At 34.5% G+C, this 25,884-nt stretch overlaps 1 protein-coding gene across 1 annotated transcript in view; it reads right to left on the bottom strand.

The window, feature by feature from the left end:
* Positions 1–25,884, bottom strand: part of LOC125061213 (serine/threonine-protein phosphatase rdgC) — a 142,926-nt gene that overhangs the window by 33,464 nt on the left and 83,578 nt on the right. The window contains exons 9-10 of the mRNA XM_047666469.1: positions 22,214–22,363; positions 13,659–13,739 (exon numbers count right to left, since the gene is read on the bottom strand). Coding sequence (XP_047522425.1) covers positions 13,659–13,739; positions 22,214–22,363 — 231 coding nt within the window. The remainder of the gene's footprint in view (positions 1–13,658; positions 13,740–22,213; positions 22,364–25,884) is intronic.

The raw sequence follows: 25,884 nt of genomic DNA on the forward strand, positions 1-25,884 counted from the left end.
GAGTAATCCCAGTTACCTGCGTAAATGAAAGCCCACCAAATTCTACTACGCTAACTCATCCTTGAAGCTCTTCAATGACCCACGACGTGATTAATTGTAACTTTAGTATATAAGTTCTCATGTAAGTGACTATTGTCTTGTAAGAATAAATGTGTTAAACCGAACATAAATGTCTAAAACGGACACAGAAATATTCCCTAGAGCATCACGCTAAAAGGTCAGCTGCGCCCTTTAATATGCTTTTAAATGTTTAAACTATAATTTGCACGCACATGATATAAACATCGTTAATGGCCATAAACACGAAGTTGTTATTTCTCCAATATTTAACAGCATTCCCGAGACACCACATCTGTCAGATACGATTTTATTTTCAAACTAATAAAACGAGACGACGGTTTTATCTCTTGACATTAGGAATGGCATACGAAAACAAAGGACGAACATATCCCCGTTTATTTATTAACACTTCGTTGCTTTGAGATAATAAAAATTTAATATAAATGAAAAGGAGGGCAACTGGCCTTATCGCTTTCTAGCGATCTCTTTCTGGCAACCACTCATAAAAAAAGGGTGCGTGTACTTATGTACGCGCGTAAGAAGTTATACTTCTTTGGCATTATTAAAAATAGTTTTTGATTGCATGCAAATAATTAATTACAATTAAATAATCAAAGACTGGAATAGGAGTCATTATAGTCAATAAAGTTCAATTTACATTTGAAAAATTAAATAATTATTATTATTCACTTACATTAAGTGTAAAATAAATTCTATTATTATTCGAATGTTTTTTTTTAAATTATGTCCAATGCCGTAGCATCTTCCGTGGGCAACTTCATTCTGTTAATTTTGTGTCACGGTGCTACGGTAAAATTTCACTCTCATAAATTTTTCATAACGCGCCTAAAGAAGTATAACTTCAAAAATGTATTAGATAAGATAAGCAAAAACTGCAAAAATACATTATATGTACTTAATAATAGTTATTAAGACAAAACTATTTACTATTTTATTCTCATTCTGAGTTATAAAAAGCAAAATCTCCGAAATCATCTCACATTTATTATGTAGGCTGTACTAATTACAGATTTACAGATTCTGAGAGTAAACGAACTAACTATTTCCATTAAACGATCCAAAAAGGGACCTAAAAGGATCTTCCAATTAGTACTGGTAGTATATAAGTAATTTAGAAGTAAATATATCTTAAATACAGCTACCCAAAATGACCTCTTAAACAAATAAGTCTGCTCACTGTTATGCATTTAGCGATAGTGAAGCCAGACAAATTAATAAAAAATAAAAAAAAATAAAATATGTTTATTATGGAACGTAAGATACATGTATCACTTATTCCACGTCATTAAATTTGAAGGCATCCCTACTCATCGGCAAAGAAGACAGAGGGTGTAGGCCGAGAGAAAAAGCCGGCGTAAAAAACGCTCGGTACTCTTTTAAAACAGCAAATCATCAAACAACACTTATTTATAACAAATATCGCAAATTAATTAGAAGTAGCCTGTCTAGCACTAGTCCCAGGCCCTTTTATCAATTAGATAATCGTTGACTTTATAGTAAGCCTTTTTACACAGCTTTTCTTTAATACATTTCTTAAATTTATTGAAAGGCAGTGATAAAAGAGCTTCTGGGATTTTATTAAAGAAGAGTATCCCTTTCCCCAAAAAAGAATTACTAACTTTAGATAGTCTAGTACGGGGAAATTGCAGCCTGCGTTTGTTCCGTGTATTAACATTGTGCGTATGTTCTATTCTAGTAAACTTATCACTATTTTTGTATACATACATAATATTTTCATAAATATATTGCGAGGGAAAGGTAAGTATATTAATTTCCTTGAATTTATCTCTAAGAGATTCCCTACATTTTAAATTATAGATTGCACGAATAGCCCTCTTCTGCAGGATGAAAATAGTTTCGACATCAGCAGCATGACCCCATAATAATAAGCCATAAGTCATTAAGCTATGAAAGTAACTAAAATAAACAAGTCTAGCTGTATCGACATCAGTTAGAGAGCGAATTTTTTTAACCGCGTAGGCTGCAGAACTAAGTCTCTTCGCCAATCCGTTAATATGAGGGGACCACTGAAGTTTTGAATCCATGGTGATTCCGAGAAATACAGTTGTATCATCCAGATTCAATTCCTCACCGTTTATAATTGGTCTAGTATCCATAATCCTTGAATTTTTTGCACAAAATTTAATGCATTTTGTCTTTTTTGCATTAAGTAGAAGGTTATTCATACTAAACCAATGGACAATCGAAGACAGAGCATTGTTCACATCGTCAAAATTTGTTATTTGTCGTTTGATTTTAAAAATCAAGGACGTGTCATCAGCAAACAAAACTATCTGATGTTTTCTCTCTACCATGAAAGGTAGATCATTTATATAAACAAGAAAGAGGAAAGGGCCAAGAATTGAGCCCTGTGGTACCCCCATATCTACTGCCGACCCAGAGGACCTCTTACCATTCACTTCAACCTTCTGAGTTCTTCCGTGTAAATAGGAAGTCAGAAGATTCAGTGCGGTATTCTTGATGCCATAATGGCGGAGTTTCCCGATTAAGGTCTCGTGTTGGACACAATCAAATGCTTTGGATAAGTCGCAGAAAACACCTAAAGCGTCATGCGACTCCTCCCAAGCCTTAATTATATATCTATATAACTCAACACCGGCATCGGCTGTCGAGCGACCCTTGGTAAAACCGAACTGATTATTATGTAATAATTTGTTTACGTTAAAATGACTTACCAGTTGATTTAATATAATTTTTTCAAATATTTTACTACAAGTAGGTAGTACGGAAATCGGTCTAAAGTTACTGGGGTCGGACATACTACCTGCTTTAAATAATGGAATGACTTTACTATGTTTCATTAGATCGGGAAACTCGCCACTTTTAATACAATTGTTGAAAATTATAGCTAGATGGGGAGCAATTACATCAATTATGCTACTAATTATTTTTACAGAAATACCCCAAAGATCGGTAGTGTTCTTAATATCTATGGTTCTAAATATCCTCACTATATCGTCGGCACCAATGGGTCGGAATGTAAAACTGACCTTGCACTCGTTTACATTATCTTTGAGCAGCGATTCAGCGAGGGCGGGAGATGATTGAAGAGACTTTGTAGTCGAAATTGGAATGTCAGAAAAGTACTTATCAAAAACAATCGCTATCTCTTCGTTAGATTTGATTATAGTGTTATCGACACATAGTTCGATGTCTCGATTGCGATCCCTGACTCTTCCAGTTTCACTATCAATTATCTTCCAAGTCATTTTAGTTTTATTGCTACTATTTTTAATCTTGTTTTTAATATTTAAGGACTTGGCCGCGTAACAAACTTTCTTAAATAATTTCGAATAATTTCGAACATAAAGAATAAATTCTTCATTATGATTGTATGACTTTTCAGCGTAAAGGTCATACAACCGTTGTCTACTTTTATAAATTCCCGCTGTCGCCCAATCACTAAACGATTTACACTGCGAATGAGAGACTTTCTTTGGGGTAAAGATGGTGTTGAACTCTTTATTAATACAATCACTTAGATTGTTGTATTGTATATCAACGGTAGTACCTACCGGTAATAAAGGTAGGTGTTTACCTATATTATGTCTAAATCTCACCATTCGCTTTTTATTTACTGAAAAGCGAATATGCTAGTAAAAATAAATCAGTGGCGCTACAACCTCTTTAGTTCGTTGCCTCATATTTGTACATGTTTCATGATCATTTAATATTAATAGACAAGTATGTGATCAGCCTCCTGTGCCTGACACACGCCGTCGACTTTTTGGGTCTAGCAAGCCGGTTTCCTCACGATGTTTTCCTTCGCCGTTCCAGCGAAGAAAGCACAGAAAGCCCATTGGTGCATTGGGATCGAACCTACATCAGGGATGAGAGTCGAACGCTGAAGCCACTAGGCCAACACTGCTCAAATGTGTGCGCCATATTAAAATTGCAGCAGTTTTATGAGAGAGATATTGCATATACTAAAGTACCAAGAATACTAGGTCCCTAGAGGTTATTCGCTCGGTTGGCACGTAATAACATGACACACTCTGTGAACAGCTAACTCAATTGAATGGAATAAGGAGACCGGGAAATTGGTAATGTCAAATTGGATATGGTTTTTGTGAATTGTGTTGTCGACTCTGCGAAGTCATAAATACACTTTTACGCTATAATTTTTCTTTATAGGCTGTGTATATGGGTATCCAGGATTGTCCCTACCCTAAATAATATGCGCTATTCGGTTGTTGCGTGTATAGTAAAAGAAAGAATCCAAAAATCGATCAGACAAAGACAATTTTTTTTTATAGAACCGGGGGCAAACAGGCAGGCCCATGGACACTCACATTGCCAGAAGGGTCGAGAGTGCGTTGCCGGCTTTTTCTTTTTTCTGAGTCGAATCGAGCCGAAATAATAAATAAAATAAAAATAAAAATCACTTAATTTGACGAAAAACATAAACTTTAGATAGTCTAGTTCGGGAAAATTGCAGCCTGCGTTTGTTCCGAGTATTAACATGGTGCGTATGTTCTATTCTAGTAAACTTATCACTATTTTTGTATACATACATAATATTTTCATAAATATATATATACACATTATAGCTTGAAAAACTCGTTTAGTATTAATGGTTTCGATTTCCTGATTACTTCGTGACAGGTGCAGGTCTTTAAATATTAAAGTACTAGAAGCCATACTACCCGCGAAGGCTTCTATTAATACCTAATACAAGTTCAAGGAAACGCTTCACCATATATGATTATAATAGAACCTTTTTTTATACTACACTAGTAGACTCGGCCAAGCGTTGCTGTGGCTAAGATTTTTGTTATATTACATAGTAGTAAACTATTCAAGAGAAACGGCAGGACAACACCAATCCACCATGCTTTTTTGGTGGTTATGCCATTAAAGTGTAGCTTATGTGAAACGTTGGTATTTATTTTGATAAGGATCAATACCTAGGTACGAATAAAGAGCCTTTTCTAGCGGTGATATTTTAATAAAAAAAATAAATAAAAGGACGCTTATTGTGACGTAACTATAAAAGATAGAGACATGCTGTCGCGACATTTTTTATAGATAGTGATGTGATCATTTTGTTCTAAAGGTGGGAACTGACCAACGTTACGAGGTGTAATGTAACATGTAATGTAATGTTACACAGCGAGCATTCGTGCAGTCAGTACGTCGTGTTACGGGGAAACCAGCGCTTTGAGTGCTCCACCCGGCTGTCGGTTTTTTGGCGAATCCTTTGACTGTTGTGTCTTTTTTAAGTACTTTTGGTCCAATTAAATTCAACAGTTCTTTAAAATCGAGACCTGCGCACAAAGTTTTTATACTGTCCAGTAATCATTTGGTTTTTAATATTGCAATCAATAACAAACCACCTCAAACGCCTGTGTTTTTAAATAAGTTTTATGTCCAGTAACATTTTTTCTTCTTCTTAATTTGGATGAAACAATAATTAAATAGAATGAAAGATATCAACATTATCACTATCACATCTCGTGAACACTGGCGGCGAAAGTGGAGCACAGAGTTTTGACGAGCATGTTACGCCGATTTTATAACACAGCGTAACATGCTCGATGCTTAACACGCTCGATGCGAATGCTACATTACACCTCGTAACTTTGGTCAGTTCCCACCTTAACATTAATAGTTTACGCAGCGCACGCGATTGAAGGAAGTTTTTTGTTTATTTTTTTACACCTTGGGTAAGATTATTCAAGTTTTAGTAAGCATCCCTATTTACTCGGGAATAGTGTAGCTTGCCAACGGTGAAAGAATTTTTGAAATCGGTCTAGTAGTTTCGGAGCCTATTCATTTCAAACAAACAAAAAATCAAATCTTTCCTCTTTATAATATTAGTATAGACAGTTACCTAACAGACATAAAGATAAGATTTAGTAATATCATATAATGGTAGGGGAGCCCAAGAGGGTATTTCGGGATTTACTCAAGCGCGGCAGATTAATATATAGGGGGATACCTTGTACCCGGTTAAGTACCTCCACAAAATATGAGGCCCATATATAAAGCCGCACGTGAAGGAGACAGGATCAGTTTAGTAAAAAAAAATTGACCATCGAAATTCCCGAGCGCGTCAGATTAAGGTAGGGTGAGTTAATTACATCCTAAAAAGTGTATATTCCACTAATCTGACAATTTGAGAGTGACGGAAAAAAAGGGGAGGGCAACAAAGTTGTAAAAAAAAAACGTCATCTCGTCATTCTCGAGCGTAGCTAATTTTTTTTTTATTTTGAAGGAAATAATTCAAGAATAATGAAAAATATATAATCTGACGATTTCCGCAAGCCGAAATAACAAAAATTCGTCGATAAAGTTAAATGCGTGCAGCTGCGTGATGCCTACATTTCCTTAAACCGATCGGAATCTACTAAACGGCGTTCTAAATATTTCCCTCAAAATTACACTTCCTGTGAATTTGAACCGATTCGGACCGATAGATTTTGAGAAATTTTGAAAAATCTTAAAAAAATAAGAAATATTTTTTTTTAAAGTGGTTTCTTTATCGATCAACTTCAAAAACTAATCCGCCTTTGAGCTTGAAAAACCACGTCGATCGCCACCAAGCTGGTCAAAAGCGGTTGATTCGTTCGAGAGATATCGTACACGAAAGAAACCCGAAAAAGTGTTTTTTCGGGATTACTCCGAAATTTATGGTTCGATCAATTAAAATTGCAAAATTATTTATGAGGATGATAAAACTGCGTCGAATGCCGCCAACCGCGTGAAAATTGCTTGATCCATTCAAAAGTTATTGCGGTTTGAAAATTCCAAAAATAGTGTTCTATGAAACTTCTATCAGACTTTCGAGCTGGGAGAGCTCAAATACATAGAAATGTTATTTCTTTGAACTCAGCGAGCTCAAAATATCAATTTTAAGCGCCCAGGAATGGAATTAGCGGGAAGTTGCAGGGATGGCCCTTTAGGTGAACCGTTTTTCTATATTTTTTTTGTCAGATCAGGCGAATCCCTCTAGATAATAGTCAGATTATGAGACAGTACGTTTAGAACATAAAGATGAACCACATATATCTTAATCTGACTGCTTGAGTATTTCAAAATTGCGATTTTTTTTTGCAAATTAAGAAAATGGCTGTGGGTTTGCGTCCCATCGAAATCGTCAGATTAGTGAATGAGAGCTTTTTTTTGGTGCACTTAACACTCCCTTAGAAAATCTGACGCGCTCGATAATTTTTATTTTTTTTTAATTTTCAACCCTTAAATACAACCACCCGCATCATGCAAACGATCAGATTAACATACGTACATTATTAAAAATACGTAGGGCATAGATGCTATCAATATCTGACGCGCTCGAGGATGTCCATGCAACAGTTTTTTTTTACATATTTAACAATCTATAGCCGCTTCCCCCACCGATGAAAAGGAATTTATCATATAACATTTTTTTCTTCTTTTTATCTAAGCTTTGCATCCCAATAGGTCTCTACGACGCTCGAGTAAATCCCCATTTAGCATCGTGGGCTCCCCTACCATAATGTTTTTGACATAGGGACGTTTTAGGAAGACGGTTGAAGCCCGGGCTAACCCAAAAGCATTGTTCTTGTCAAACTTTGCAGTCCGGACTATTGTTTTTGACAGCCATATAAAATATAATAACGCTGGTCCTGCTTCATAGGATTTTTTTTTTTTAAAGACAATTCACACCAATTGACCTACCTAGTCCCATGCTAAGCTGGTAAAGCTTGTGTTATGGGTAGTAGGCAACGGATATACATACATATTATAGATAGATAGACATATAAATACATATTTAAACACCCAAGACCTAAGCACAACACCAAAATGCTCATCAAATCGATGTACGTCTCAGCCGGGGATCGAACCCGGGACCCATGGATTCGCAGTCAGGGGTACTAACCACTAGACCAATGAGTCGTCATTTGTCTAATTCAGAGTAGACAAAATCAACTGGTTGCTTATTTAGTTATATAGGACAATAATTGCTTTTTAAAGTGAAACTTTTATTACATCGTCTCAAACTTTTTCGTTTGTGTGTTGCATGTCGCGTGACGGTCGGCCGCGGAGTAGGGATAAAGTGAAAGGCGCTCGTCATAGCAGCCAAGGCCAATATGGCGGCGCCTATAGTTCGCAACAGCTGACCCTGTAGTGTATAGACTATTATTTAATATGTGTATATAATCTAAATAATTGTTATTAATGTGTATATAATATATTTTCCTAGTATAAAATTAGGATTGATAAAGCGACTTTTATACCCTTAATGGAATATTATTCCAAAAAAATTTAGATAAATGTCTATAATTTGAAAAAAAGTTTTACTTTTACCGTGGTTTCATAAAACCACACAATCCTTTTTTTTAAGAAATCACCTTTCACGTATCTCACACTGTTTGACGGTGAGTTCATTATTTATTTTTTATGAAAAATTATGTAAAATTTATAGTTGCAATATTTATAAATATGTGAGCACCATGGCTCTACATAATAAAATAATTATCTACTACATTGTTTTTTATAACACCATGCGCCTATTTTATTTTAGTATAGCAGTTTATTTTGTGCTCCTTCATAAGTAATTACCCTCTGCCCATGGCCATCCCCGACTTCGGTAAGACCTAGCGCGTCTAGTATTTCGTAAGGCGCTCCTTACTTTTATGAAAGAATTTTACAGCTAAGCTTATAGGTAATGTGCGCTTGGGTAAATATATGTTTAACGTTCATTGTATGTTAATATACACGAAATAAATTACATTATAGCCTATCCCAGTTTCACACGTTTAAACATTTAATAAGTAATTTTAATCAATTAAAACGCACACTTTGGCAAATTTAAAACAAAATTCAATTATAATTATCAAGTCACATGTATGTATTTTTCCAGCTGCATTAAAATCTCTCTTATAATAAATATGCTTGACTTGTACTCTTTGTATAAATATATTTAACACGAACATGAAATAGAGTAATACAAGTTAGTTTACGACAGAAGTGGTCTCGATGAGAAATTACTTTCTCAGAGAAAATGTTCAAGAGCACTTATTAAGAGTTCACTGTAAAAGATGCTTTCAAGAATCTCGATTAAATTGAAAATATAAAAATAAATTGTGATTGACATACGAATAATTTTAGATAGATAATCAAAAGAAAATAGAGTTTGGTTTAAGCGGCTCTCAACTTTGATATCGGATGTTTTTTTTTAAATATTATTATTCGTTAAATATTACGCGCGAGAACTTAAAAGCATCCTCGAGAATAGGTAGTAGGCCTTGTTCATAATAAATTCTGCAATAAGATGCGAAAATAAATATGTTCCTCGGCAATAAGGTAACCATAAAAAAACAGAGTTTTAAACGCGCAATTTAACAAAGTTGAAATAAAATTGGATTAAAATGTTTGAACATTTTTGTAGGTAAATAATATGTATTCCATCTGTCTATATTTTTAGTGTAATTTTTTGTTATTATATATAATTTTTGTTAACTGACGAAATAGAGTAATTTTAAAAGTCCGGTAATCAATTAGTTTACTGTCTACAGCATACAACGTGCTCTTATACGAGCTAAGCAGACTGGAACCATTTGCGGAACATATCATCAGCAATTATCAAAGGGTTTCGATGCAATCGTAACATTTTAGATCTTCCCTTTGAAGCCACTGATGAAAAATAGAAATATTCTCAGAACATCCATTCGAATTAAGTAAAAATTGCATCGATAGAGACTCATTGTATAGTTCAATAACTTTGGGATGCCACAAAAAATTTAATCCATACTTCAGAACCACAGAAACTAATTGTATACGATTTTTTTTTTATAGTACACCACAGTTTTATGGCCACTCACATTGCCAGAAGCTGCTCGCGAGTGCGTTGCCGGCATTTTAAGAATTGGTACGCTTTCTTTAACCTTAAGTCGAATTGTTTGGGAAATACTTCAGTGGGAAGCTGGTTCCACATAGTGGTGGTGTGCGGCAAAAGCTGCCTTGAAAAAAGTGTTTTGCATTTTCACTTTAAGTTGACTGGGTATCGATTAATAATTAACATGAAAAAAAAAGTAGTTATTGTATGGTATGTCATAGGAAATTGTTATATGACATTTTGTTTAGTACGCATACACGGGTTCACGAAATACTGAACTAAATTAAAAAAAAACATAGTCATAAACACGTAAATCAAGTTAACCTAAATTCAAAGAAATATAGTCGTCGAAAAATCTTTGACACAAAATTGCCAATTTGAGAGACCTTGTTCCACGACTTTTAATTATTTATTCGCATTTCAGCGGTTATATTCTCTCGCGCGTATTCATGGTTTCAAGTGAAAATTAAACCCTTTTAGTAAAGTCTATAAAGCTCCTTTCTTGTTTATATGTCTACACTTGTAATGAATGTGCATCGATAAATGAGTTATAGCCAAATGTTTTGATGAAAGTCATAAAAAACGTGTGTGTACTAATGTGCACGCGTTAGAAGTTATACTTCTTTGGCGTAACAAGATATTTTTTTTTTTTCAAAAATGTTATCTTTCGCCTAATTCTACGTTTGTAGAATAAACAACACTAACAATAGAAAAATTTACTCTCATCATTTTTCCCTAACGCGCCAAAGTCAAAATCATTTATATAAGTACTTTACGGTATATTAACACAATGTACATTTATGAACGTCAAAAAAGAAATATACTTTAATTGCTTCTAATTTTACATTTACTGCCAGTTCTCAAATCAAGAGCGTAGAACCGAAGAGAAGAACTGGTAATAAACTCCACCACTCATTTTTTTTTGAAAAAAAAAACGATTATGTTGACTATAACTAACTTCAACGTGTCAGTTTTTTGTGACGGTGAGCACGCGCATCGTAAAAATTTACTCTCATCATTTTTCCCTAACGCGCCTAAAGAAGTATTACTTCAAAAATATTTATTTGTCTTGAACATGATATATAAGAACTACATAGTAATTTACAAATATCTATCAAATTTATAATGTCATAAATTTATAATTTATCGATCAATAATTTTGCATAATAGGATAACTGTTATTCCGCCATGTCGCAATATCCAGTTTGCACTACGGAAAGCTCGCTAACGAAGTTGGTTTTGCAACAAGGTTGTGTGTAACTTCATTTGAACGGGCTAAATCTCGGAGTATTTTGAAAGCTTCTGTGTAAACACAAAGAGCTTTATTATTGATTATCTGTCCTGATTTTTCAAAAGTAGATAGTACCACCCTAGGTATCGGTTTAAGCCTGTCAATGTTCACTGCTAGACAAAGGCGTTCCCTCCACCCTCACCAGGTGGGTGTGGGTGATTCGCCAACGGTCCTCAGTCTCCATTCCAGGACTTTTTTTACCCCATCGGCCATAGGTTCTTCGAAGAATGTGCCATTGTCATTTGACACGCTCTTTTGACTTCTGCTAAGAACTTTAGGTCATCTCTTTCTGATTCGCGTCAAGAAGCACCGAGCATAGCCATCTCGATAGTTTGTTGAGCGTATCTTATGTACCAGGCTTGAAGCAATTAGAAGAGGATAATATCGCCAAAATAATATCACCTATATATGACGTACATAAAGAACGAACGTGTTAGAACTAAGATTGATTGACTGCGTATTCATTCTTTATGACTTCATTAAAATAGTATCCGTGTCATTCTAGTGTCTTATTATTAGGATTTGTTGACGTTTCGCGTGCTTTAGTGTATCAACCCGTACCATCCTGTTAAGCACGCGATGTAATGGCGATTAAAATTTTAAATTCAGTGCATGATTATGCCATTCTAGAAATGTTAAACATTTTAACGCTTTGTATTTTCAATTTTTGAAGAGAAACTTCTTTAGTGAATTACCTAATACCTTATTGAAATTCTATTTTTAAAATTAAAATTTCCTAAAGAGAATTTATGAAATATCAGTATTTTATATTTTATGCAAAATAATTTATTGAAATTTCAAATGTTTTTATTATTGAAGAGATAAATTGAAATAAATTAAATTTATTATTTGAATTAATTTTCAACACTTTTAATATTTTAATGACAATTAAATTTTAATCTTTTTATAGTGTTATTAGCACGTATACAGTGTGAATATAGATATACAAATACATGGAGTGATCATATACTGGTACATGATCATCTATTGAGGCTTTTACCTTAGTAATAGTTAATTTACAAAGAAGTTTCACTTCTGACATGTGTACTTTATACGCACGCACTTTTTTTTATACTTGATTACCTAAATTATACGTTACATACATACAAACTGACCATTTCTAATAGGCAAGTAGATGATCAACCTTCTGTACCTGACACCGTCGACTTTTCAGGTCTAAAACATGGCCGTTTCCTCACGCATACATAGACAGAAAGTCCACTGCCGTACGGCCGGGATTGAACCTAGGACCCCAGGACTTGCACGTTAAAACCACTAAGCCAACACTCCTCATAGTTTGCATAATAAATACTCAGGATCTCAAATAAATAATAGGCAATGGACGCCCTTGTTGCAAAGAAGATATTGTTCCAACGAATATTAAGAGCCATTTTATAACACTTATATAGTCAGTCAGAGTAAAAACTCAGTTTTGTATCGCGCAGCACAGATATACAACTTGTTTAAGCTATCGCGGAATATGCTTAAGAAGCATTAAGAATATCCATAGCGCTAAATCATCTGCATCATGAGCACATACACACCTCACGTACATACACTTTCACACTATCACACAACACTGCCAAATAAGGTATAAGTTAAATGTATTGAATAATATTTATTGATTTTTCCTTTTGTAAATGGTAGAACCTTTTTGTAAATATTATGTATTTCATCTTTGGCTATATCTTTAGTATAATTGTTTTTTTAGTAATAATAATGAAGATTGTTTGATCGTGCACCTCAAATCGGGCCGATTCAATTTTTATATTTAGTTAAGTAATTATTGTAATAGTAATTAATTAAAGTAATTTAAATACATTTTGTTTTTTGGGACACCGCTGGCCCTCACATAATAAGCTGTAGGATTACGAAATAAATAAACAAATAAACAACATCAAAGGTCACATCTACATGGATTAACTTTGGAAACTGCGAAAGTTTTGAACAATTTTGTAAAGTTTAAAAATAAATTCACAATAGCGTGTTAGAAACATGAACTAGACATAACTTTTCTGTACATTTGTAACAAAACATATATAAATAGATAGTAGCCGATACAAAAAGTTAACTATAATTAAAAATAAAATAAATAAATCAGTGGCACTACAACCTATTTAGGTCTGGGACTCAGATTTATGTATCTGTTTCATGAGCATTAGTCAATCAAATAGACAAGTCGGTGATCAGCCTTCAGTGCCTGACACACGGCGACTTTTTCTAAAGCAAGTCGGTTTCCTCACGATGTTTTCCTTCGTTCGAGCGAATGTTAAAAGTGCACATTGTAATTTCAGTGGTGCAAAGCCGGGGATTGAACCAACGACCTCAGGGATGAGAGTCGCACGCTGAAGCCACTAGGCCAACACTGATCCGTAATTAAAAATAGAGTGGCTTACCCCAGTTTCATTTTATTACAGGTATAATAATTTTATGTGTTGAACATACCTGCTTCCACTCCACCTTGTCAATGGTTTCGGCACCTGGAGCCGCGCCCTCAGCCACTGGTGGTCGCAGCAATGACGCGTACTGAAACCAATAATTAAAAAACTTACCACTTATGCTTAAACATGTTAATAATTGTTTTCACATTTTCGTGTTAGTAACATCAAATAGTTTTGTTTTATTTAAGGTGCCCTTATAAAATCACATGACGAGAAAGAACAGATGAAATGGACAAAAATAATTATATAATGGCACCCACGCGATGGATAAAGGAAAAGAGGAAGACAGAGAAAGATATGGATGGACGATATAAAGAGAATAGGAGGCACAACTTGGACAAGAAGAGCAAACATCAGAAAATAAGGGAAGCGGCTGGAAGAGGTCTATCTGTCCCAGGATACGCTGATTACCAAAAACGGGTCATATGATGTATTAGATTAAGTTAGGTTATGTAACTTAAATAAGTGTTAAGCCGCGTATCGACTACGCGCTCCGAGAGGGCGAACATTGGCGCGCGCTCCAGCCGCGCGCAATGGATACCACTATGGAACGCGCGCCAATGTGTTCGTTGGAGCACCCAAACGCGGAGCGGTCCGTTCCAACGGGTGTCGGTTTTTTACCACGCATCAGTCGTGGCGCGCGCGCCAGTTGAGACGGATATATCGTATTTTTTTGTGAAGCGCAACAAGCGCTCCCAATTATAGATAACCAAAGTTGCCGTAAATTAATACAACTGTATGGTACAAAAGTTTTTTATTGTGTCTTCTACCACTTCGAACTGCATATCTCTTATAAGTGTCACTCCATACTGCATTCTTTTTCGGTACTGCATTCTTTTATCCACCAACGCGCTTTTCGTTTCTGCTTTTTCTTACTACTGTGAATAATTACAAAAACTGCTGCTGCTCGTACACGACTGGCTTCCATGATGAAGGGTCGAACACTGGAACAGTTGCCACGCGCGCCAGGCGCGCTTAGTTGATATACTTCAAATATTTGGAACGCGTTACACGGAACGCACTCTCGGAGCGGTCATTCATAGCGCGCGCGCCAGGAGCGCGTAGTCGATACCCAGCTTTAATATAGTATACTATGTGTCAGCAATAAAGGCTTAATAATAATAATATAACATCACAGTCTTAAACTTATAACATAACATACTAAATACTTCAAAACAATTACTGTCACAAGACAGTTTCAGTTACTTTTCTGGCTTAATTATTAGAAAAAAGAAAAATAATTGAAAGAAAAATAAAAAAAATAATTGACTTATTATTTATTTTACGAGTTAATACTGAAATTGTTTGTCGATAAAAATTATGTAGAATGCTTGTACATTTACGAATCTAATTTGTACTCTGTGCCTGCTTATCCGAAACAACACCGGCAAAGATGATCTAATTCAGTGATTCCCAAAGTGGTCTTTATCGACCCCTAGGGGTCTCTGACAAGCTGCAAGGGGTCTACGTCAGCGAAAAAAAATTTGGGGGTCCAATGAAATGAAAATCCAGGGTCCACGATAGTGGATTTCAACACATACACTGATAGAGCAAAACAGACATCGCCTATTTAACAGATTTGTTTACAAAATTTAATATGGTTAATTTTCAATTACAAGGCGACAGTTTAAATTTGATTAAAACAAAGTCTATCTTATCAGCGTTTCTTGCTAGAGTTAAACTAATGAAGCAAAATATTGGACGGGGCGAATTTTCTCAGTTCCCCAAATTGTTACTTTGAGTTTTGAACACTAAACTTCACTACAGTTAGAAATTTATAGGAAATCAATATTAGGTAAGTAGGGGGTCTACCCAACACGGAAAAACATGGCAAGGGGTCTGCGACACAAAAAAGTTTGGGGAACTCTGATCTAATTGATAAAAGGGCCTGGGACTAGTGCTAGACAGGCTACGTCTAATTCATTTGCGATATTTGTTTTAAAATTATTTGCCAGTCATTTTGTAGGATGATTTGCTATTTTAAAAGAGTCTTTTTTGCCGAAGAGTAGGGATACCTGTATCTTATATTCCATAGTAAACATATTTTATTTTATTTTAATTTTTTAAAGTCTGGACCTAATGTTGACATACAACACGCGGCCAATGAGCTTTTAAATTGGTCTATCGAACTTTGAACTTTCGTGTACTGTAATGTTCTTTGCATTAAAATACATGTAAATAAAAGGTCACCTACCCACGACCTAAATGAAATCCCCTTAATAAAGTTTACAGCTTAACTAACACAGTCCTTTGATAATAAATAATTGTTCTGATTGTAAAAGGTGGACGGGATTGCCTATAAAGAAAAATTGGTGGAACAGACAATTGGATGTTTGTTCCCAATTACGGAATAATTGTAATGTAAAGGGAGGGCAAAACTTGCTGAGTTTCTTGCCCGTTCTTCTCAGAACAAGGCCTCCTGGTAGTTTTGCGAACGGATGGCGTAGTCTTGCTCTTTCGTGAATTTTGTAAACGTTGACATTCATAAGCATGCTCTAAAAAGCATCTAAATTGAATAAACGAATTTTGATTTTGAAACCTAATTCTAAGTAGACAAACAAGAGTATAAAAACTTTCAAAAAAACTGTTTCTTTTTCAACATTTTATTTTTCAGGATCTCAAATAAAATAGAAAGAACGTTAATTGGTTCACAGACAGTGATCGAACCTACAGGGTATAGAGTCGCACGCCGAAACCACTAGGCCAATACTGCTCTGTTTCAGAATCTTACTAATAGGAATATTTTCTTATTATTACTGTTATATTTTTACTATTTAGTAGTACATCATTCTTTTTCACAAATTAACAATTTACTGTCCTATCGGAATATGAGAGATATGGAACTGAGATTGTACTGGTATTTCTACGATAAGATTTCGATCTCCAACATTTTTTTTTAGAAAAATCGTGTAGTGCTACCTTATACTTGAAGTTGAAATCCTTTTCCTTCACGTGCCAATGGCTATTTGGCCACCGCTTTTAATTGAGTAGTGCGTGGTTAATCAAATTAAAATCTAATCTCGTAATTTATCTCTATCTTAAATATCATTCCAGCTGTCATTATTATATCACACGCGAATTTATATTTTTAATTCAACCGGCCGTAGTCAAAACCCTGCTGGGAGCTGGCTTACAAAAGTCGATGGGGAAGATTCGCTGAAGATAGAGATGAGCCGGCTGGAGGAGGCCTATACTCTCAAGAGATCCTTGAGAAAGTATTAGATAGTTTTATATCTAATGTATAGTCCATAAATGTATGTATATGCTACCTTTGTTAACAATATTATTTCTAGATGGGGATCCCATTCGATTACAGGAAGGGCATTCTGTTATATCTTAGGTTCTTTACCTTTTTTAATAATTATCTCTTAATAATAATTATTTTTGTAAACTTATTAATTTATATAGGAGCAGTTTGGCCTAGTGGCTTCAGCGTGCGACTCTGACCCACGAGGTGGATTCGATACCCGGCTGTGCACCAATGGAGTTTCTGCCTGTTAGCGCATTTATCGGTCGCTCGAACGGTGAAGGAAAACATAGTCAGGAAACCGGCATGCCTAGACCGAAAAAGTCGACGTGTCAGGCACAGAAGGCTGCGAACCTACTGCCTATTAGATTAACAAATTTTACAGTTCTAGCGCCATTACTTTTTTTAAACTTATTAATAATAAGCATGTTTGTGTCGTCTGCATCTATTATCGAACATGCGTTCACATGTTACTTTTCTTCCTTTATGTGTGGCCTTGTGGCTTTAATAAATAAATAAATTAGGCTTAATTATAATTAATATTTAAAAGCCCATTACAAGTTCTTTACAATAGCAGAGACAGTCACGTTCTTATTTGTATTGATGAAACACGCAAGCAGTAAACGGCGCAAATTGGTTGTCCGTTTGAGTGACAATAAAACACGATCCGAATTTTTTCGGAACTTCAATTCGGAAATATTTTATTTCGTTTAGTAATAAAATATTTATTACACTGGCATATGATAAACTCAATAATAGTAAGAAATGTTTAAAGAACTTTATTTCTCATTACAAAAAAGTGTATTTTATTTACATGAGAAACTTAACATAGATACGAACGAGATAAACGTCGCCATTAGCCGTCCCAATTTTAGTCTACTCTCATTCTGATATGGATCTTTAATGCCATTTTGAATTGGTTAAACGCGCTGATATTACGAATTTTAGAAGGTTATTGATTAAATAATTGCACACCCTACTTAATAGACTTCTTTAAATAATTTGTACGGGGCTTCGGTAAGATAAGGAGGGAGCTTGTAGATTGATCAGTTCAAAAGGGCATTAAAGATACACATCAGAATGGGCCCATAAAGGCTGATTCACGCTACACCGTGTCTCGACCGGGCCGTGCCCCGGCCGGGGCACGGTCTAACATTAATGATATACTTTTGTATGAAGTAATTCATGCCTGACCGTTGCTCGGCCGTGCCCTTACCGTGCCCCGGCCGGGGCACGGCGTTGTAATGTCGGTGGGTATTGTTTCCCGGCTCCGGCACGGTCCGGCCCCGGCACGTCGTAACATGAACGTAGGCGCCCGGGCACCCGCAGAGCAGTCAACGTCAAATCTTAGTGAGGTTAAATTTTTTTTTGTTTTTTTTTTTGACAAAAACAGATATAGTCGTCCAAACACGTACGTGCGTACACCCAAAAAGCCCGGTGTAACATGAACCACTGTCCCGGCCGGCGCACGGTGGACGTGTCCCGGCCGAGGCCCGGCCCGGTCGCGACACGGTGTACCGTGAATCATCCTTTAGACTAAAATTGGGCTAGCTGATGGCGACGTGTATCTCGTTCGTATATACTTAATATTAAATTTCTCATGTAAATAAAAAATAATTTTTGTAATGAGAAATAAAGTTCTTTTTTGTAGTTTATTGTTTATCAGAATGCCGAATCGTAAAGTGACTGATTTGAGCGCGAACGCCGGTGTGAAAACCGCTGTGAGTGTTCGAAAAGTGAGTTACAGAATCGCAAGGCTGAACTTCAGTCGATATGTTAACGCGCAGTATTCCGATGCTAGATGAGGCTTTAAGAAGAGTGTCTTCGAAGAGAAGAGTAGCGACAAAGGGTGGTTTTAGCGGAAAACTTGTAAGTGTATTAATTTGAGCTTAGTTTGCACCAGAATAATATGAAACAGCTCAGTATGACGAGTTCTATAATCTGGTACTTTTAAGTTTAATATTTTAAGCAATTCAAGTCAAAACCATGTAAAAACATTGAATCTGCTCTCTTGATTGAGTGGCTTTGGTTTAATTTTTAAACAACAATTGTTTCGCCAGCAATCAAACCCAGGACACGTTGAATTAGCACGTATTTAATTAAGTTATATAATCCTATAATAAAATACCACTTTCAGTGAAACTTTCTAGTCCTCACATAAATTAAATTAATCTAATAATAAAATCTCGGTGCTTCAGCGGAATACTCGGGCAGAAAAGGCAAAGTTTTAATCACTTTTATTGAAAACTATTAAATAATTAATGGCACGTCTTTTCGTTATATTTTAAATATTCAAGAGTGTCATCATATATATTTTAGGATAATGCCATTATCAAACTTAAAATAAATAATTAAAAAGTATGTGACCCTGGGCACCTCCTTCCTTAGTAAACATTCATGTATGTTCTCTTCTTTCTTTTCTCCGTAAACCGTAAAAAGCGATAATATCGAGAAACCCAAAAGTGCTCCTTATTTTCGTTTATTTTTGTGATTGTATGTGAATAGCGTGTGCAGTGTTGGCTAAGGGGCTAAAGCGTGCGACTCTCATCACTGAGGTGGATTCGATACCCGGATGTGCACTAATTTACTTTCTATGTGCGCATTTAACATTCACTCGAACGGTGAAGGAAAACATCGTGAGGACCGGCTTGCCTTAAACCCAAAATGTCGACGGCGTGTGTCACAGGCTGATCACCTACTTGCCTATTAGATTGACAAATGATCATGAAACAGATACATAAAATCTGAGGCCCAGACCTAAAAAGGTTGTAGCACCACTGATTAATTTATTTTTTAGCGTCTCTCCAATCACCATATCTTGTATTACTAAAAATGCTATACACAAATTCGATGCAATTCTTTTTAACTAAAATACATACAAATACAAAACTAGAGAATTGTACAGACGTCCCATAATAAAAGTAATACTTTTTAATTCAAAAATATTTTCTCAAACAATAACAAAACAAAAACATCTCATTGTACTAAACCTTTCTCAAATCCACTTGAACATACGAAATCTATGAAAATTGGTCCACGTTAAATGTTTAATAACAAACACACGAACAGAAGATATATATATAAAGATACTAGCCGTTTCGCGCCCGCTTTGCTGGACGAATTAAAATAAATTTTATGTTTCATTATTTTATTTTTTTTCATATTTTTATTATTCTTCTTTTTAACTTCCCGCTAAGAAAATTGAAATATTTCGAAAATCGAGTTTTTAACAGATGTTGACGTTTAGAGGTTCTAGGAAGCCTCCCCGAATGTTTCCGCGGTGAAGTCCGTATGGATAAATTTTCATAAAAGTAAAACAGCAATAAAAAAATGAAGGAACGTTGGAATTTCGCATCGAATGGTGGTAGTTTCATGTCGATACGATCAGTGGTTTAGGCGTGATTGAGCCTCAAACGAAGACCATTTTCATTATATATATATAGAAGATAGATATAACACGCGAATCAATTCATATTGTACCCATTAAGTTACCCAAACGAGAAGTTCTTTTGAAGTCATCTAAAAATATATAGTTTATCTGATCCGCGATAACTTAGTTTTAAATTTTTCGTTCAAGTTACATTTGTTAGAAAGCTACGTCTTACAAGTCGGAACTTTTGCTTCAAAACTTCGAATCCCGAGTTTACTTTGAAATTCAAGTTGTATTCGCCTCGTGGATTCATCCTAAATTTACCTTTTTCGTCTAATAATAGCATTTATTGCTGTAAAATACTTATAGCTTGCCCTTGGACATAGGCCTCCTCTAATAGCGTCTACTCCTCTTGGTGTCTAGATTTACGTAGCCATCTAATAATAATACTTAAAAATAACTAGAAAACTAAAACAAATTTAAACATTTTCCTGTGGTACCTAGAACTTAGAAAAGCAATGGGTCTTGATAATACGACATGCACATACAGTAAATTAATAATTATAATTAATTAATAGAAAATTGATGTCTGTTATAATAATATCCCTTTATATAATACAGGAGAAAATGATCAAAAAGGCACTTCCAGAGATGTAAATAATCTTAATGTGAAAACCTGTAGGGACTAAGATTTTCCACTTTAAAACAAAACGACTGTCAGGAAAATATTTGACGAATAAACCAGTGACCTCAGACCTGGTGCTTTCCTCGCTGAACGAATAGTCGCAATAAATAGAGACCAACCTTTTTAAATTTATTTTAGTTTTCTATTTATCCATATTTAATTATTACTAGCTGGCCTGGCGAGCATCGTACCGCCTAACAGTCGATTATTTTTTTTTTTAAATATTTATTCTGCTATTCGGGACACCGGTCTAGCTAAGATAAAAAAAAGAAAGTTGATAAGACAACAAATACATTATGTAAAAAAATAAAAATTTACCTTTCCGGAACCCCTCCACTAACACTTGAACTTTATGATATGGTATTAAAGTTCAAATTGACTTTTAAGTATTATTACGAATATTATTATGGGAATATAGAAAAGTGTTGTTTTTAGACTTTTTCACTAAATTTTTTTAATTTTCCTCGTACTTCAAAGAATATTATAAAAAAAGAATTGGCCAAATCGGTCAAGCCGTTTTCATGTTATGTCGTGACAACGGAAAACGGGTTTCATTTTTATATATATGTATAGATTACTATGTATGTTAAGAATATTGTTAATACTTTGTTGTATGTTTGTGTGTTGGAAATAAATATCATTAACGCATAAAAAAACCATAATATAACTGTTTCTCTTACTTTAAGCTATTCAATAGTATTACAGAAAATTAAGTCAACCTAATATTATTTCTTAGCCAAACTCATTGTATAAGCTAGATTCGTACAACGTCAATAAATAATATCCATTGAAGTAGATTTATTTAGTAGCACTCGCGTGGGTAAATAAAATAATAACTTTTTTCATATAGGTAACCAAGTACACTTATGAATGTCAACAGAGTTGTTAAATTAAATTAAATTTACATTTACTACCAGTTCGCAAGTCAAGGGCGTAGAGCGAGCAAGAAATTATAAAATTAAAAGACACTCTTTTTAATCGCAAAGTTTTGTTTGAACTGGAGAATATGAATCCCAAGGATTATGATCATTTAAATAATCGTCAAATTTACAAAAAGATTTATTGATTAATTTGGGTTTTGAATTTATTTAGTGATAGTTCTCTATTTTCGTTAAATTTGGGAGTTTGTTGTAAATCGAATACAATTTCCATATAAGTAGTTTATCTTTTAGATCCCGGTTGGTCGTACGTTTAGATTAGTTTTGTTTCGAGTATTATACTGGTGAAAGTTTTTTGTTTTAAAATCGTACAAATTACCTTATCACGTTCAAGGCTCTTCACCATATCCAGATCTGTGGTATCAGAGATTCCTCCGTGGACTACAAACACACGATTGTTGATAATGGTTCCCAGCGGCAGCCAGCGGTACACGTTCTCAATTAGTTTGAGGAGTCGCTCGGCGTTGTGCTGTAAACAAGCGAAATTGCATTATTGTTTAAATACATTTGCAGCTAAAATGTCAGCGTTTGATATGTATTATATAATATCTACCCGACAGACGTTGTCCTGACCACACATCTTAAGTGCGTACAAAGTACACATTTCAGAAGTGAAACTTTTTGTAAATTAATTAAATTAATAAATTAATTATTTCTAAGGTAAAAGCCCCAATATATGATCATAATATAATGGTACATGATCAACTATAGGCGCTTTTACCTTAGTAATAATAGAAATTATATTTTCAAAATTAAAATTTCGTAAAGAGAATTTAATAAATTTTCGTATTTTATATTTTATGAAAAATTATTCATTGAAATCTCAAATGACGAATTGTAAATTGAAATGCCTTTTTTGTCAATATAAGAAATTGTAAATTAAATTTTCGTCCTCGCCTTCCTCACAATCAGTCTCAATCGCTCGATAAAAACGCTGCACATCTTCGTGACGCTAATACTATTACATATTATAACTTTTCATCCGTAAAAATTTAACTTCATGCCCTTAAAGAAGTTTACCTTCAAAAAAAATTCAAACTTAAAAAAAACAAACAAAACAAATCTGATTGTATATAAAGAACTAGCGGACCCGACAGACGTTGTCCTGTCTTAACTATGAATATTGATTTCAAATTGGTATAATGAATTAAAAAATATTTCAGAAACGAAGTGTTTATTATTCTAATGCTTTATGTTATACAACATTCTTTGTTTGTTTTTCTGGCTCGCATATTATTATATTATCAATATAATAACTCCGATCGAAGCATTTATTTTGAACCATATTCATTTTTCTTACATCCTCTGACGATATTTGCAGCACGCATTCTGTCAATGTTGTGTTATGTCAAACGCCATAAGGTTACACCAAAAAGTTCGAATTGTATGGTGGTTAAGTATTCTTGAATTTTCTAATTTTCCGCGCATTTTTTATTATTTTTTTCTTTTATAAGAACCTTCTCCTGACAATTACAAACACAACAAAAAAAAATCAGACAAATCGGTCGAGCCGTTTTCATGTGATGTCGTGACAACGGAAAACGGGTTTCATTTTTATATATATAGATATATACAATCGCAATAACAGCGATTGCTGCCAGCGTTAAAAGTACACTGCCCGGGGCCAAACTTTTTAAATTTGTTTTAATTTTATTTTTCTTACTTACAGAATATCTGACTGATAGATTTATTTTATATATAAATTAAGTTTAATAACGTTAAGTACATACTATTTTGTCGCAACGTGAAGCCTGCACATTGCACAAGTATTATAATGTACTTACTTATAAGATTAAAAATGTATAAGAATACAATATTACAATACGGACTTTGGTTATGCACAGCAATGTTGTGTGTCTCATGACGTTACAAAATTATAACATGCCACCTGTAAAATATGAACATAAGAATGCAATAAAGATTTGACTTTGACAAAAACTGCCTTAAAGCTACGGTTTCCTAGAAAAGCGGTGCCGTCAACTAACGGCCGTCTTTACGGTGGCCAAGCTGTGGATTCCTAGAAAGTAGTGCGACCGTATTTTTGAAGTGGTTTTCCAATTTCGTTCCACAAATTTTGCTTCATCTGAGCTTGGCTGTACTCTTTGGATTTGATATTGTACAAAGCTTTATGATTTTTAACAAAATAAATTAATCGTTCATAATTTTCGCTCGTCCAAGTCATTGTATTAATAAAATATGCGCACCGCTACACGCGAAAAACGTTGAACTAATGTTTATCACCGCTATGACGGCCGTCATGCAAATGACAGCACCGCTATTTGACGTTACGGTGACACTCAACGTTCTCTAGAAAACCTACCCGATGTCATTTATAGACAACGTATGGGTGACGTCACCCAACGTTACATTACGGCCGTTAGATAACGGCACCGCTTTTTTTGGAAACCGTAGCTATAGAAACGCTGTTCTGGAACGACCGACGTCAAGATGACAGTGACTTATTTGTGTTCCTTATTCATACCATTATTTATGTTCTAATAAGGTGATTTCGTAACTCACCTTACTATTTACGATTCAATAAACGTAGTACAATTTCGAACTTCTTAATAAGGTTTTCGCTGAACAGAGCGTGAACTTTGAAACTGAACAATTAGCAGTTATACGTGAGTAAGAAATTCGATTTCTAATGTATGAACTTTATTATTGGAAACCATTTTGGTTTAAGCCCATAGAGCTTAAAGAGAAGCAGAGCAGAAAATTATACAAATCTGGAATTGTGTAGGAAGAACGCTTTTGTACGCCAATCAAGGTTTATAATAATTTACAAGAAAAAATCAAAGATCTTCCTACTGAAGTTTTTAACACACTTAACATTATAATTACTATTAATTTGGTAATGTAAAATATATTTTAATAATATGATGTTGTGTTGATAAAAAATATAAAGAATTGATATTGAAAATGTAATTTAATATGTAACTACTATGTAAAATTGTACCTTTTAATTATACAAGATAACATTGAACGCCATTACTTGTGAAGAATATGCTAAGTTCGGATTCTACTATTATTATATTTTTGTAAATAAATTATTAGAATTATTAATAATTATCCCTTTTTTCCAAAAATTCTCTGACGTCAGTTTACGAAGATTTGTTTGTAATAAGTTCAAAGTAAAACTTAAAACCTATTCAAATATGAACTTCTAAATAAAAACTTATTAAATCTGGCTGTTACTTATTTTATTTCAGTTAAGGTTTGCCAACGCTCGGAATACTGACCCATTGGTTAAAATACATATGTCACCGTTAAATTGTAAAAACCGTTAGATTGTAATCTATCTCGCGAGATTATAAACTGTCGAAAGATTGTGAACCTCAACGAACTGCTTACAATTTAACGTATTATTATTCGGTAGTTATATGAAATTGTTGGAAAGTAAAATTAATCTGTAATTGACCAAAGAAGTTTGAATGATAACTAAGTTAGTGTAGTACAATCTACCGAATAATAATACGTTAAATTGTAAGCAGTTCGTTGAGGTTCACAATCTTTCGACAGTTTATAATCTCGCGAGATAGATTACAATCTAACGGTGTTTACAATTTTACGTTAACACATACAAAGATAAAAAATACAGGTTTGAATGTGACAAACGGTTATAGGCACCCATAATTCAAGAAACATAGTAAATTAATTTCAAAGTTTTTGGGGAGCGTCTGAATATCCAGACCTAGCTCGTAAATCAAAATGCTTAATCTGGATATGGCCAAAACTAGGTCGTGAAACAAGGGGAGAAAGGGGGACAAGGGGATGCCTAGGGCATCTAGAGGGGACTTCTCGAAAATATACATTTAATCTGTGATTTGTATGTGTGCGTGTTGATCTTACTATAATGACATTCCATGCTTCTATTTCACCATGCTGTTTATTTATTATTAACTTTTTGAAGTTACACTTCTGTGGCGCGTTAGGGAAAAATGATGAGAGTAAATTTTTATGCACACGCACACCGTCACAAAAAACCGA

The sequence above is a fragment of the Pieris napi genome, chromosome 23, assembly GCF_905475465.1.
Source record: "Pieris napi chromosome 23, ilPieNapi1.2, whole genome shotgun sequence".
NCBI classification, from domain to species: Eukaryota; Metazoa; Arthropoda; class Insecta; order Lepidoptera; family Pieridae; genus Pieris; species Pieris napi.